This window comes from Anarrhichthys ocellatus, unplaced genomic scaffold (genome assembly GCF_004355925.1).
Source record: "Anarrhichthys ocellatus isolate YVR2014 unplaced genomic scaffold, GSC_Weel_1.0 scaffold18, whole genome shotgun sequence".
In the NCBI taxonomy this organism is placed as follows: Eukaryota; Metazoa; Chordata; class Actinopteri; order Perciformes; family Anarhichadidae; genus Anarrhichthys; species Anarrhichthys ocellatus.
This window is the reverse complement of record NW_022280048.1, coordinates 723,611-739,314: the sequence shown is the minus strand read 5'-3', so window position 1 is coordinate 739,314 and position 15,704 is coordinate 723,611. Positions and strand designations below refer to the sequence as shown.

At 39.9% G+C, this 15,704-nt stretch overlaps 2 protein-coding genes across 2 annotated transcripts in view; one reads left to right on the top strand and one right to left on the bottom strand.

Moving 5' to 3' along the window:
• Positions 1-5,703, top strand: part of LOC116389007 (uncharacterized) — a 10,342-nt gene extending 4,639 nt beyond the window's left edge. Inside the window, exons 4-7 of the mRNA XM_031857391.1 lie at positions 754-1,018; positions 2,380-2,522; positions 3,429-3,640; positions 4,945-5,703. Coding sequence (XP_031713251.1) covers positions 754-1,018; positions 2,380-2,522; positions 3,429-3,640; positions 4,945-5,272 — 948 coding nt within the window. The 3' untranslated portion in view covers positions 5,273-5,703. The remainder of the gene's footprint in view (positions 1-753; positions 1,019-2,379; positions 2,523-3,428; positions 3,641-4,944) is intronic.
• An 832-nt stretch (positions 5,704-6,535) lies between these two features.
• bnip1b (BCL2 interacting protein 1b) lies at positions 6,536-15,698 on the bottom strand. Its single transcript, XM_031856958.1, has 6 exons — positions 9,517-15,698; positions 8,845-8,937; positions 8,655-8,746; positions 8,109-8,216; positions 7,206-7,324; positions 6,536-7,051 (listed from the first exon to the last, which is right to left on the bottom strand). Exons 1-6 carry the CDS (start codon positions 9,598-9,600, stop codon positions 6,855-6,857), a joined length of 693 nt encoding a protein of 230 aa, XP_031712818.1. The 5' UTR covers positions 9,601-15,698; the 3' UTR covers positions 6,536-6,854.
• Between the last annotated feature and the right edge of the window lie 6 nt (positions 15,699-15,704).

The following is a 15,704-nucleotide window of genomic DNA, read 5'->3' as shown; positions in this document are numbered from 1 at the left end:
CGCTCTCTCTCTCTCTCTCTCTCTCTCTCTCTCTCTCTCTCTCTCTCTCTCAGTCTGGGTGCGCCTGATACGTTTCTCACTGCACGTTTCCCTGCCAAGAAAGCAGCTGCTAACCCTCAAACACACTCGTCACACTCTGGCAGTTGGGTAATTGAGTGTGGGTGTCTTGAGTTGTTGACCCTCCTGCAGACTCCAGGAACAGGAAGACCTTATATCAGACAGCTGCTATAAGAGACTATTATTTTATTGGACACATTGGGCACAACAAGTGTCCTGTTGGATGCCCTTATAAAAACAAAAACATGATAACGTGTCGTTGATCGTGCCCTTCCAGTGGAGAAGACATGATGAAGTGCCCTCTTGTAAGCTACAACATCAGATAGAATAAATGAAAGCTTCCTCTAGGATGCCCTTCCAGTGGAGAAACGAGATGCAGTGCACTAATGGACGTCCTTAAATGAAGAAAACGTGATGCAGTGCCATGTAGGCTGCTTTGCATGCTGGAAAACATTTTTTAACCCTTGCCTCTCAGTCCGCCACTGATATTGGATAATAAATAGGAAAACTAAATCAGATCGAAGTCCAATCAACGAGTTCATTTAATCGCAGCTATATTCTGTTCCTGTCGGTCCTCTTTTTCTCTCATCAATGATAAACTTGTTGGCTCCATTGTAGTGTGTCCACAGGGCTGCGCTGTGATTGGTGGAGATACAATGTGAACGCGCAGTGCTCATGTGGCTTTATATATTTCAGCCTTCATACCGCGGAAAATACTTTACAGCAGAAACTCCTCTGCAAGGCTGCGCCCGCCCGTGCTGCTCCAACCTATACAACGAACAAACGATACAAACCAAAAACTCGAATACAAAGCTTCGGTCAGTCGAAAGCATGCAGGCGAACGTGTCCGCTGTGTTTGTTCTGCTCCTGGCCTGTCAACAGGTGCTGACCACGGATCTGCATGATGTCCACGAGAAACAAGTGAGCCAAGTCAAAAAGCGCCTGTCCCTGCAGAGCACAGGTGAGTACTAACAGCAGGTGTACTGCTGCCTCAACTGTACCTTTCATCAATTTACGCTGTGACTAAATGCGCCTGAAGACACTGGCATTTTTTTTGGGAAGCTTGGTTTAGTGTTTGAATACGCGCTTTTTGCATTTCATGAAATTGTGTTGTTTTTGGACATGCATTGTGTATTTACTGCTGAGAAAACCTTCAGTATTTTAGGCTTCCGTCCAGATTTACACCGATACAATTGGGCATGTTGTATGTGTGGTCTGTCTGCGGCATTGCAATGCTCCTCACCGGATGCCACTGTTCAATAGCCTTGGTGACGACGCACTGCCATGAACATTTGTTATAATATTTTTATGTATTAAAAGTAGAGTATTACTGAGTCTCCTTTGATGTGTATGCAGTGAAGTGAGGTAGGTTAAACTGACGGTAAGGCGACTGATGATTGCCTAATATTTTCATCTTCTATATGTTGGCCTTTCATTGCATCAGCAGAATAGTTTGCATGCCGTGCACCCCTAAAGCCTGTATCAGTTAACTGTGTCCCTATAGCCGGCTGAGTATGTCCCGGACCGAGCCGGGCAGCAGAGCGCACCTCTCTTTTTGCTCTCCTGCTCTGTTAGTGGCTGTAACTCAATGCGTCACTCCGGCGGCTCGATCCCGTCAAAGCACATTCCCTCCGTACCAGCAGGGCGACCTGACCTGCAGGCTGCACACCATCAACAGAAGCTTAAACTCCTAGCGACCATGAGAACAACACACGAATCCTATATGTTCGTTAAAGGTTAACGTGAAACTAACAACAACAAGTGATCTGTTTCATGAGTCCCACTCCGGTATAGTGATATTGTCTCCTCAGCAAAAGTGAACAAAAACTCTTCTCAAAGCAATATCTTTGTTTAGAATTAACATTTGAACGACAGGGAAGTAGTTCCTTCATTGCTTCAAGCACTTATCAAACTGAAATGAAATATTGCTTTCCATCACTAGTGTTGTCCAGTTTGAGCTTGCTGTCTCCTCTGGATGATGTTGTCGTCCTATCCTGCTGTCTACTACAGTGTAGCTTGTGTTATAGAAACGCTCAAACTTCCCAGAATCCAAACAAACAATACAAGAACATTGAACTCATAACAGCTTAAAATTACACGACAAGGGCATTAACTTTTCTTTCTGTAGAACCGAGGCAGTCCTGGACATGACAGGAGGTTCCCAAAGTCATCCTGATGTGTGATATCATTGTATTCGTAATGCTTATTTTGTCCTCTCTAATTAGAATACAGCACACATATGATTTGAGAGACATACTTGCTTCTGTATCCCTGTAGTGATGTTAATACTGATCTCTCTCTATGTCCTTCTGTCTCTCTCAGCGGAGATTCAGAGTTGCCTGGTGAGTTCAGGGGATGTCGGCTGTGGGACGTTTCAGTGTTTCAACAACAATTCCTGTGAAATCCAAGGGCTGCACCACATCTGTCTCACTTTGCTGCACAACGCCGGGCGCTACGACTCACAGGTGGGCTGCAGCACGACAATTCAAAAGAAAAAAGAAAATAGAATATAATGAAGTAATAGCGGGGTGGCTACGGCTGACCTATTGTTCATTTTTTGACGAAAGCATCAAATTTGGTACGTGTATATCTTTATATATTTACAAGAGATGTGGATATTGTGCCATAGCAGATTGGCATTCTGATGTGGCAGTTAGGCCACCCCCAAGCAGCTGTTTCCATAAACATAACATACATCTGTATGGCATATTACACTGAGATTTCCGTCTATTATTGTCATTGGTTCATTTAAAAAAAATAAAAATAAAAAAATTAAGTATAAAATCAAGAGTAGCTGTGAAGAAACCCTAAAAATTGACAAGATGTGTAACAAGTAAAATTGAAAAAGCTTATAAGCACAGGTAAAACAGAGAAATCACAACATCTTTGACACGTACTATACACATACATACTATGACTTTTTAACAATATAGTAACGTTAGTGTGTTAATGGCTATGGTGTCTCAACAAAGGAAAATATTGCATTTGCCTATAACTCAACTATCTTCTGGTAAGTGGACACACATACACCTACTTTGACTCTGTAAAATGATAGATATGACTCACTCTTTCACAACACATGCATGGTCATTATTTGTATTCAGTTTGTCTCACTGATGCCTGCCTAATGTTACACTGTTACTTTATTCACTTAAGTTAACGACCACACACAAGCATGTCAGATTCTGGTGGATCCAATGTACACAGAAAATAAAGGACAGTCTGTAAGCATATCATTTTAAACAGGAAGTGACAGAAGCCGGGGAGACGGCATACATCCCATGCCAGATTTCACATTGTAGTACATGCATCTTTGCTGACCGAGCCATCAGACATTAAACTGATTCCTCCTGTTGCTCTCCTCCTCCCAGGGAAAGTCATTTGTGAAGGAAGCGTTGCGGTGCATGGCGCTGGGACTGCGGCAGCGCTTCAGCTGTGTGAGCCGCCGGTGCTCAGCGGTAAAAGAGATGGTGTTCTCGCTCCAGAGAGAGTGTTACTCCAAACACCAGCTCTGCCTGGCACCACGAGACCACATGGATACCATGGGCAACCTGGTCCAGTTCCACCTGATGTTTCCCTCGGGGTGAGAGACAGAGACACACAAACAATCAGTAAACTTTTATCACCAACATCCTCTGTGGAATAATGCAGTATTGACCCGCAGTTTAACAAAAAAAAAGTAGGATATAAAAAGTAATAGTATAGTATATTGAAAAAAATCTTTAAATAGTCATATCAAGTCAAACAGTTATGAAAATGTCAGTGTAGTGTGTCGAAAAAGTCATTAAAAAGTCATAGTATAGCATGTCGAAATAAAATCATAAAAAGTCATATCAAGTTGAAAAAAGTTATGAAAATGGAAATAGTGTAGTATGTCGAAAAAGTCATTAAAAAGTAATATTGTTGTAAGTTATTATAGTATAGCATGTCGAAAAAAGTCATAAAAACGTCATAGTATAGTATGTTGAAAAAAGTCATAGTATAGTATTTCGACATGCTATACTATGACTTTTTCAACATTCAATTAAGAATTATGCTAAATACATGACTATTTTATGATTTCGAAAAAAAGTCATAGTATAGAATTTGGGAAAACGTCATAGTATAGCATGTCGAAAAAAGCTTTCCCTTTTGCTCGCTACCTGCCTTACTCTCACCTGTCTGCCGGACCTACTGCTTAATTTGGTTTCTGTAAGCATATCTGTACAATAAATCACTGAATTGATCCTGCTGCCATCCCACTATCTGCTTTAGGGTCAAATTGCTGATCCAGTATTCGCTGCACTGTGAAAATAAAAATATTCATAGAATAGTATGTCACAAAAATGTCATAATAAATGTAGTTTAAAAGGTAAAATATCTTACTATTATATGTAAAAAGTCATAGTGCAGCATGTCATAAAGATGGCCAAATAAAAATTTAAAAACATCACAAAAACTAATGGTATAGAAAGTCATAAAATATCACAGTTCAATATGTCATAAAAAATGTAATTTAAAAGTCAGTAGCTTCTCCTCGAATACCGGTCCAACTGCTATTCCAGTATTCACTACACTGTCACGAGTATGAAATGTCATATAGGATGTCATAAAGTCACGATGTAGTAGATCATGAAAAATGTCGTAAAAAAATCACAGTAAAGTATGTCATGAAACAAAGTCATGGTATAATTTGTCATAAGTCAGTAAGAGTAAAAATGACATTTTTATGTCATAAAAAGGTCATATTAAAAGTCATAGTTTAGTCTGCAATAAAAGTGTATGAGTCAAATATCTGCTGTGAAAAAGTTATAGTCTGACCTTAAGTGGTGTTTTCCTAAATATGCCATAAGTCTTGAAAGTTGGACAAACTCAAAAAGATATTCTCGTGTGTGCTTGGGCCATTAGACCTTATGTGGAGCTGATGAACTTCCTGTTGAAGTGTGGCGACACGGTCGGGATGTGGGTCGGCCAGCGGCTGCGCAGGCAGTGCGAGCAACACTGGGGAGCTCTGTGCAGCAGCTTCGGCAGCACCTGCTCTCTCAGCCAAGCAGACGCTCTGCAGCACACCACCGCCCCACCCCCCACTGTGTCCTGGCCCATCACCAATCGAGGACCCCTGCAGCAGCCGACCAAAGCGGCCGAACCAGAGGACAGGAACGGGCTGAGTCAGATCGACAACGCCACCGAATTCGGTCTCCTCATGTCTGAGAAAACCAATGTTACTGCTGTATAAACAGACAGGCAAAGGTGCAGACAGGGTACACAAAAGTCATGCACGTATTACTATTATAATAGTAGTAGTTTAGTAACCATAACTTATTAAATCTGTAATATTTTTTACAAGGATGAAAACCATTTATCTACCTCACTTCAACATCACAGTGAACCACAGTGGCTGCATCCTGCAGTGAAAACACAAGTAAACGCCACAGGGATTTTATTCAAGCGCAGCTGATGGCTCAAAGTCAGTATTCTACTATTTAAATCTGTTTTTTTGTATTTATGAGTATCGTTTTATTATGCACCGTGAAGTGGACATGCCATCAAACGTCACCTTGTAGACAGTCAGGGTTCAGTCTGCAGCAAGGAAAGCCCTCTTCTGTTACGTTATAAATATGTATTTTTGATGCTCTACTTGACTCACATTTCATACAGACCACAGGTTTCAAAGCAATGTTTTCTAACTTTTTATTTAAATCAATCTAAAAAAAATGCATGTGTAAGCATTTTGATTGAAATTAAATAACAATGACAGAAAGAAGTGTGTTAGTCAGTCAGTCCTGTAAAATAGTTCCTTCATACAAATGAACAAAAAGCATCTCTGGTGGTGGTAAATGTTGGGTATCCTGCCATCTACTGGCACATCTGTGGCAACGCTTCACATCAACATTTCCCTCATTATATGGAAATAGAACAATTCAACTTTATTCTAACAAACATTGTTCCAACATTCACAACGTCTCTGACTTAATGTGGCAGACGACGTTTACGGTATAGGAAAGTAATCAGATTTCTAAATCAGTTGTCTGGACGTCCGAAGGAAAGAAGGCACAAGGTAAATTGTCAATAACTATAACAATGGCATATTTGGAATAGTCCAGAGCAGATAAACACAGACACACAGATTGTAATTGGACAAAAGGTAAACAAAGTGAGGTTTGGTGTATACTATGGCTTTTGACCCTTGTTAGTTCAGAATGCCAGATGAAGTACGAAGGCCTCAGAATGCTTCAAAGTGCTTTTCCAAATCAGTCACGCCTACTTCCTGATCAGGAGTGCAGAGGAGTAAAAGTGGACAGAACTTCTCTCAATGCTCTGTTCCACTGCTGACAATTTCCATGCAGCCTTCGAGGAGAGACTGCCTGAAAGTGTGTACCCTCATCTAAATTTGTATAAATCGCCGCTTCAAGACGACACAGTCACTCAAAAGCCAAAGCTCTCGGGATGTGACGTGGCAAAGAAGGAGGGCGCTATGACAGCCGGCTTTGAGTAGTAGTATAAAAGCGTTTACCTTGAGACATGGTTGAACAGCACACATTTGTTTGAAGCATGCTGAGGCTTTAACCCTATCACTGTTGTTGCATGAAACCTCATATTACCAATTTAAGTTGAACCTTTATACCCATTTTATAAACTCACATATTGCATATTGTTAAGCTAATAATTAAGAAGCTAAACAATATGAAACGTTCTAACTAGACACTCGTCTCTTTGTGCGAAAGTCCAGTCTTCCAACTCTGCATGTAGTCCATATGGTAACTTTCTGCTGAGTGATACAACAGCCTGCAGCCTGGGTGAGTTCTTTAGCGAGGCAGCTAAATGAAAGGGAAGAGACGTTTCTTAAGGATGTAGAGGACGGTGGCGAAGAAGAGGGCCAGAGCCAGGAAGATGAGCAGCTTGTCTGTCAGCTCCCGCCGGTTGTACTTGAGGATCAGTCTCCTCCCCAGGTGAATGGTCCCGGTCATGCTTTTAAACTCGTCGTTGGTTTCCTGCACCGTACTTGAGGAAGTGGCTGTGTGAGGAGGAGGAAGAAGAAAGTATAAAAGGCTAAACGTGGAATGGAATATGTGTTGGTAAATATCGATGAGCGATAAAGACATTGTTGTAAATTGGATTGACCTTTTGTACACAACCTATAACACGACAAAGTAGAGTTTTTTTCTTACCCAGTGTGCCGATAGTGTCCTCGCTCTGCTTCACCTGTTCAGCCATCATCCTGCTCATAGACATCAGACTCTCTGTGATGTTGTTACTGGTCTCTACTAGGCTATCTTTGGTCACCTTCCTGATACAAAAACAGACACAAAGCAGATCTGAGGTCTGTATGGGGTCAAATCACTGTTAATAAATTACTTTGGCGAGCGCGGCACAGATCACTCCGCACAGATCACGCGGCACAGAATATCTCTGTTGAACTGAAGCCTGCGAGGAGAAAACCATGCTTTGAGCGTGAGGAGCGTTTTCCTGGCGCACGACTTATATCGCTGCTCGCTAAGCTTCCACCTGCTGGGGGGTTTGCAGCATATGACCAATCACAAACATGGACAAGTCTAGTAACTGTCAGCAGAGCAGCATATTTTACAAACAAAGGGCAAACTTGGCTGTAATATAAGACAAATACGATCAAGTTGCGATCAAAGTCATCCAGACTAAAAGCAAAAATCACAGACTGTGTGACTGCATAAGTTTTTCGGACAGGATTAATATAACAGGGAGGTGGTTAATGATTTAGCTGTAATGATATTATTAATTAAGACAGTCAGAAGCAACTTAAAAGTCTGTTTCTAACGATTAGGCCGCTTTTGCAGTAAGAAAGAAACTGGTGTACAGTGTATCAGTAACACTGAACGCAGCTGAGACACAAACTTTTAAAATGCAAATAGTCTCTTCAGACTGGACTTAGGTTACGAAGAGACCAGAGAGTTTGACTGAGGTGTAATAAATTCTGGGATGGGGGTTCAGGCTGAACCCCCATCCCAGCAAAACACATGCCATGTTAAATATATAATGGCATGAAGCTGATTGGCTCATCGTGTCAGCGCCACAGTAAAGCCTCTGGGTTTACTGACCTTTGTCTGGTGCTGTGGTTTTCTACTTCATGCAGCAGCTCGTCCTTCTCCGTGTGGTCTATGGCTAGTTTACAAGCCAGGTTAGCTTTCCTCCACGCTGTCTGGTTACTGGAATCCACAGGAAGAAATAACACAAAAAACAACTGTCAGAACTTCAGTTTCTGTTATAGATTTCTTCATCTCAACTGGTCTGTGTGTCTGAATATTTTTGTGTTTAAACTCATCTACACCAAATGTAATACTTTTATCTGCCTCTCAAACTATTATTAGATCCAGGTATGAATGCATTGCATTTGTTTTTAAGGATCAACACCTAGAATGTTAACTACTCCCAAAAACACCATCAACACGATAAATTAGAGCTTCCACCAAACCTGATGCAAAGAGGGGTTCCAAACAAGCATCACAGCTCATTGCGATGTGTTGACTGAGAGCAAAATACAGATGGGTTCACTCACTTAAACACTCGACTGGACGCTGACATTTAAGTGGGATTGGTGATGTGCATAAAGTCAGTGATTCAGGGGAAAATGAGTTCATGCACACCTCAACATTTGCCTTCGCTGGCTCTCCGTCTCTGCCTGGATGGCCAGTTTGTCAGTCTCTCTGTCCTGCTCTCTGGCCATCTGCTCCAGATCCTGACAACGGCACACCGTGTCAAATAAAACAGTTTGGATTTTAAGCAAGAAATCTGTCAGATGCAACACAGTACACACGTGGGGATGTGAGCCCTGACCTGTATTCTCAGTCTGAGCTTGTTGAACTTCTCTTTGACCTGGGAGTTGAACTCCATGAGAGTTGACTGAGGTCCAGGGCAATCCCTGATGTCCTGCAGGTAACACACACACACACACACACACACACACACACACACATAATGACATGGTCCTACCTAAAAGAAGCGACCAATTGTTTCAGCTTTAATAGATTTAAATGTAAAAATATACATAACATAGGGTTTACATCTAATGTTTGAGCGTACGTTTGGTAACACTATTGGGGTTACAAGAGTTAACTTACAAGGTAACTTTTGTAACATTCATTCTTTGGTCAAAAGGTCTGGTGTGATGCCTGACAACAGATTTTAAAACCCATTTCTCAATTAATAACTTATGTTAATCCTCACATCGGCTAACGCTAGCTAGTTTCACGATAACGTTAGACAATAAAAATGGAGGGATCAGTGATAGGAATAAAGTTGAACAAATATACTATCATTACACCGAAGAACCGACACTCAGTGTACCTCAATGTCTCTTTTAACTGCCTTTACCTGCTTAACTGTTAGCTAACATTAGCTTTTGTTAGCTAACGGCTGGAGCAACTTTTAGACCTGATGACGACACTCGATACCAGCATGAGATAAAAAGATGAATCAACAGACAAACTACGTGTTTGCAGTTCTTACCTGAACAAGAGCCTTAATTTCTAGGTCATATTTTATAATTTCTTGTCCACAAATTCGGACGTGTACGTCCGCGGAAGACGCCATATTTGTTTTTGTACGGCAAGCTGGAGGCTCTAAAGATGACGCGCTCTACTGAAGGCGAAGCAATAGTTTGTCACACTGCAAATATTAAAACCACTGTGTGATCAATAAATAACTTATTCTGTTAACATTTGATATACCTATTAACGAATAATTGATGTCAAAGATTAGAAGTCTAACTCTGCATAACACATTCAATAACTACATTTTAGTTATAACATGGTTTCCCAAATATGTACGGTTTTATAGTAAAAATTTAAACAAAATACTTTTTTTCTAGGAAACCCTTTCCTGAAACGTGAGACGCATAATGTCAGAAATACTTATGAGAGCACCAAATTATACAAAATTATATTTCCCTTCTTCTAAGTATCACCTGCTAAAAAAGTTTTTTTAGGAAATAATGAGCCTTTTCTAGAAGGGAAACTATATATTTCTGACCCGTAAACATCTTCAGTAGAAATTAATAGATTTGGGCCTGAAATCTCCAACAGCGTGTCAATAGGTATAGTGTTCCTGTATTTTGTCCCTTCCTTATACCTATATTATCTTGTTAGACATATACATACATTAAAAGTTTATATAGAGGAATGAGATAACCTGTGATGATGTTTTTTTGCTAATACTATGAAAATTAAATTAAAATATTTGCGCAAATCAATATGTACACTTGGCTCTTCATCTCAGTGATCCTAAACCCCATCTGCACATAGTTACATGAACCAATTAAACAGACAAGATTAAGGATGGGGTGCTAATGGTTTTATTATTTTGATATTAAAATCAATAAACATAATCAGACTATTGTGGTTACAAGCAGAGCTGTGGTACCAACTCCCGGCTGATACAACAGAGAAATAATGGTTTACAAAATAAGAAAGAAAAAGAGAGAGGCACAATAACACAACAGAGATTCCGGGCAGGTGTCCGCAGGATGTCAAGCAGCCAGAGACAAAACTGTCAGAAGTTCTGAAACTGAATGAGTTGTTACAGTAGTACAAACCAAAAAAAAAAAAACATATTTTAGATTTCCATGCCTGTGCATAAAGCCACCCACTGTGCATCCAAGAAAAGAAAAAAACAAAACAATGTGAAACAAAACAAAAGTTAGATAAAAGAAAAGTAAAAACCCAGCACAACATTTATTACACAACATAAATATAACAACTGTCAAGATATTGTATTCGAACAGGCATATATGTGAACTACAAATATAGACATTGCTAAAGAGAGGATGAAGTTAGTTTCAGCAGGATACACTTCCTGCAGGTTTTGCTTCTTAAACAAATTAAAATCACCAAGAGATCTATTATAGAGCACTTAGCAATGAAGTACAGCCTTCCTACTGAGACTGGGGAGAGGAACACACACACACACACACACACACACACACACACACACACACACAGGACTATCTACAGAAAGATCCCATGCTGTTGATCTAGTCAAATTGTTTACCATACAAGACCAGAAGCATCATAACAATGGCATGTAGCTGTGGAGCTCAGAATGACCGATACCTCCCACATCCTCTACATGGACGTGTATGGATTTTACTATAAAATCATTTCACTGTCCATCTTGATTATCAAAATTGAAGAAAAAAATGAAAAAAAAGAAAACGGAACATATGCTTTAGGATAAACATTTCCTGTTTGTTAAATGTCTATCCATGCATTTTGGCAAATCTGGAAGGAGATGTAAATTACTGCAGTATTGTATGATGACGTGTGTAGATATGGAAAGAGGGGTTGTTTGTATTATCACGGGTGAGTTGTTGCCGTTTGCTTCAATAAGATCAGTCTGTAGAAGAGGAAATGACTCCCCTCCCCCAATCATTCATTGCAGGGGAGGATGAGGAGTCTCTGCCCACCAGCCTTTAGTGGCCCCTGGCTAATATCAGGAGCTCCCTGACAAGACAACTGCGAACCAAAGCCCTTCTGATAAAAATAAAAGCACCCAGAAGGGGGCGAAACATCTCTGGTGCAGTCGTAAAGTTTTCCCAGAAAACTGATCAAATGCTTACATTTTTCCCACCAAAGACAGAGAGAGCAGGCGAGCCGACTCCTAACCTGAGCTTCAAGGCTGTGGAGCACCCGAACCTCGGTCCAAGGTCATGACAAAAGAAGAGTTGTGTCAAGGAGAGGTTCTCTTTGCCGACTCGCTGAGTCTGGTTTCGGGCTCTACCGTCCCCGTCTGACCGCCTCAAACCTTCAATGACAGAACGCTTCATGGGCTTCACAGACAACGCTTAATCAAAGTCACTATGAAACCACAACTCTGACAGCATCTTGCTTCCTTTCACTGGCTTTAGGGCAGAACATAATGCGAGAGAGTATAAAGTCATAAGATACTGAAGGCAAGGAAGGTAATAACTGAAGCCACTATGTGTGGTATCTTTATGTAATTACACAAATTATTTTTAAGATGTATTGTAAGTTTCGTGGCCAAATCTGGTTAAAGTCGGTGCAGTCTGTAAATAGGGAAACAATTAGCAAATTTAAATGCTGGTCTGTTTTGGGGTTTTATCCATCTATATTAATTATCCGTTGGTTTATTTTTAAATACATTTTTAAGCTGATTTATATAATTTGTAATATCTCTGTTGTCAACCTAAATTGCAATCTGATGTTTATATTGATGCACTATCTAATTAAACATTAATTAATGACTTTATAACCATTTATATGTCATATTATAACCATCTCCAAAGTGCAGTAACAGGATTGAAAACAAATCTAAATGATGAGGTTATATTATAGATATACTATGAGTAAATCTAATAACATTTATATGTAAAAGTACAAGAAAATGAAGTAAGTAATTATTATGTAGTTATACAGGCAAGTAAAAAAAACAGAAAGAAAACTGGTTTCATTGTGACTTTGATCCATGTCTGTGAACCTCATGTGAAGTCTGTGACTCCTGGTAACGCCTGCTTCAGTGGAAAAGCTATTAAGTCTCGTTTCAACAAGTTGTCTCCTTACATGTAAATTTACAGGACAAAACAAATAAATATCAAAGAAATGGTATGAACACTGGGGTCTGGAAAAATACGCAACAAAATATAATTCCCCCCAAAAACAATTCTAACATGCAACTTTTGACAGAGTCAGAGCATAAATATCAAACCATAATATTAATAAAAAAATGTTTAAAAGGTTTAAACATACAAGCAGGATAGCGCCATATAAAGACACAACATTCATTATCTTTCTGGATCCTGATGACAAGAGTCTCCCTCTGTATCCAAACAAAAGTCCAACAGGAAGTAGCACAACCAGACACTCACGTCTGTCTTTATGATCCTGCTGAGGAAGACTAGTCTACATTCATCAGCAAAGCAGCAGCAACAGTTATACCTCGCTATATCAGCATACAGCAGTGCAGCAGTCAGAAACACTAGACTGACTAGAGTCATCGACAGAAGGAATAATATGGCTAAAACGGCTTTTTAACACAGCCATGTTAGCACCCAGCCACTGACAGATTAGCACCACAGCTTACCTCCATGCTCAGTTTGTCGCTTCATTCGCAACCCGTGACTCAGTGCCAACACTGACTTCAAGGAGGGTCTGGCACTTCATAATAGCAAAGTTAAGAAACGGAAAGTTCTGTTTTAAGCTTTTTTTTTGTTTGTTTTGTTTTTCTCCAAAAAGGTCTCAAGAGGCGGCAACACGGTGCTCCATGTCAAAACCACAGAATGCAATTGAATTGACGAGGTAAAAAGCAGGCCCAAGTCTCCCTCTGCCTCAGACACAGTGGAAGTTTGCTCTTCTCTACACGGACACACCAGCGGTGATAGCAGCAGCAGCCAATACAGAAAACACAATAACGTGGCGTAGTGGGCAGAGAAAGAGTTCAAAACGGAACCAGGTTTCCCAAAACAACATCAATTTAGAGTTGACATTGATGTTCTTCTTCAGTTATACGTTAAAAGGTCAATCCTATGCAGACACGACAATCAGCATATCTGCCGTTTAAGGCCGACTGTTATACAAAATCTATTGATTTGGGATTAAAATTAGGTTTTCATTGAATTTGTGTACTTCAAGTTTAGGCTTTGGGAAACCCAGCCCCTTGTTTCTGTAGGGAATCCCCTTCAGACTGACAGAAGGTGCAGATTTGTGTTCTCAAATATTTGATTAAGGCACCTGGTTCAGCAGGCATCATATTCAAAAACCAAGTGCAAGGTGAGAAACACTCTTGGTCTTTTAACTGTCGTAGGAAAAAGGGGGGGAAAAAAAAAAACAAACGGGGTGTGTGGAAATTAAATATTTGAATTTTGTCATGGACACTAAACCAAAAACGTAAGTCTTTTTGTGCTCATTCAATAGCAGCAGGTATGAAATCATTCGACTCAGAGTGCAGTAACAATGGAGACGCTTTCCATTGGTCAAATTATTTCCCGATCTGCAAAGAAATCCAGACTTGATTCTCTCAGAGCTATGCAGGAAATCGTCCTGCAGCAACGTTATTCCTGCTGCAGGTTTGTTTGTTTTTGTCACAGAGGACATTTCTGTACATTTCTACTTCACACTAGGAAAAATGTGCAGGTTAGTGAGTATACAGCCTCTGAAGAGGAGGCGTTTTGACAAGCAGGGTAGCCCACATGGGTCCGAACAAGACAGGAAACATTTCAAATGCCCCGAAAGAAACTCAAAACCAGACTCTGAGATCTGACAACACAGCCAGCAGGAGGTGAAGTCATTTTAGTATTTTGTTTTTACAAACCCAATTTATTGAGACAATAATATTTGGTAATGCTCATCTTACAGATTTGTAATTTCTTGATTCTTTTTCACTTTGTTGTTGTTATCAAACAGTAATAATGTAGTCATGTTTCTGGTAACCTGGTGAAAGTAAGTCCAATATGCCAAAACTAGAATCGATTAGTTGTTAGTATATAAATTAATTGTTTTTCCATTACTGAACTGCGTAGCACTTTCACTTTCAAAGACTCCTCTTTGAAGTTATTCTAAAATTACAGAAACACTGATGAAATAAAGCATTTCCAAATATTTCCTCTCTCACCGCCAACATATTAACATTAGAAGAAAATTCCACTATTTAAATCACCAAAAGCAATGTCCCAATACACCAAAATATATGCAATTATTTTTGCAGTTCTGGTGAATGTTTTGTGCCTCTCAGATGGAATAATGGTATCAATGGTATCAAATCAAGGAGTCTGACTTTTACAGAAGAAATAAAGGTACACCTAACAATAGCGACCATACAGCTCAATAATACAGAAATCACCATTCTGCTGTTGTTCAGAGGAACAATGTTCCTCTTATTGGTCCAACAGGGACAGTTCAATGCAAATGATCAGGAGGGGAAGTCTGGTCTGATGACCGTTATTGAGAACAATAATCACATGTTATCTGTGTGAGTGGATCTAATACAGATGCCATTTTTAAGTATTGGATGATTTCTTGGGGAAGTAATCAGCACCATGTGACGAACCTCAGTTGGATCACGGCGGGAAATCAGAGTCAAATCCTTTGTGAGAGGAAATTGTTGCAGGTTGTGCATGTTTGAATACCGATGTGGGAGAAAGCGTTGAATTATTGTGACAAGTCTGTTGGCCTTTTTTAAGTTTGTGTAGCGAGCATTGCACTATATTGATTGACATTGACAAGTCATAACACACACACACACACACACACACAAAATATTTTGTACAGAGTAAAGAATGGCGACAATAATTGGAATACATAAATATATTTTCTTTTGATTATATATTTCCTCACATATGTCAGATAGAAGAAAAATATTACCCTGATTTGCTGAAGAAGAGCTTTATGGATCCACTTAGCTTTTATTGGACAAGAGGAGCACACACTATTAGCTTAGTAGTTGACTGTATAGGATTTATACCATCAGAAATAAAAGGAATAGTTTTACTGGCGAGGATTTTTCACTCATTTCCTTGACTGTTAAAATGCCACAGAGTCTTCTGGTCTGAATGTAAAGTTGCACAGCTTGCGCCTGTCATGTTAAATGTAAAAACCTGTGAGGATTCTATCTTGAATCAGCTTCGTGATCGTCTACAAAACACACACACACACACACACACACACACACACACACACACACACACA

What these genes read in the sequence shown, in the direction of transcription:
- bnip1b (XM_031856958.1), bottom strand. Translation starts at nt 9,600, where the DNA reads ATGGCGTCTTCCGCGGACGTACACGTCCGAATTTGTGGACAAGAAATT. An exon ending in AAATTAAGGCTCTTGTTCAG is followed by an intron (nt 8,938 to 9,516) that starts GTAAGAACTGCA and finishes TGTTACCTGCAG; the next exon opens with GACATCAGGGATTGCCCTGG. An exon ending in CAGCGAAGGCAAATGTTGAG is followed by an intron (nt 8,217 to 8,654) that starts GTGTGCATGAAC and finishes TGTGGATTCCAG; the next exon opens with TAACCAGACAGCGTGGAGGA.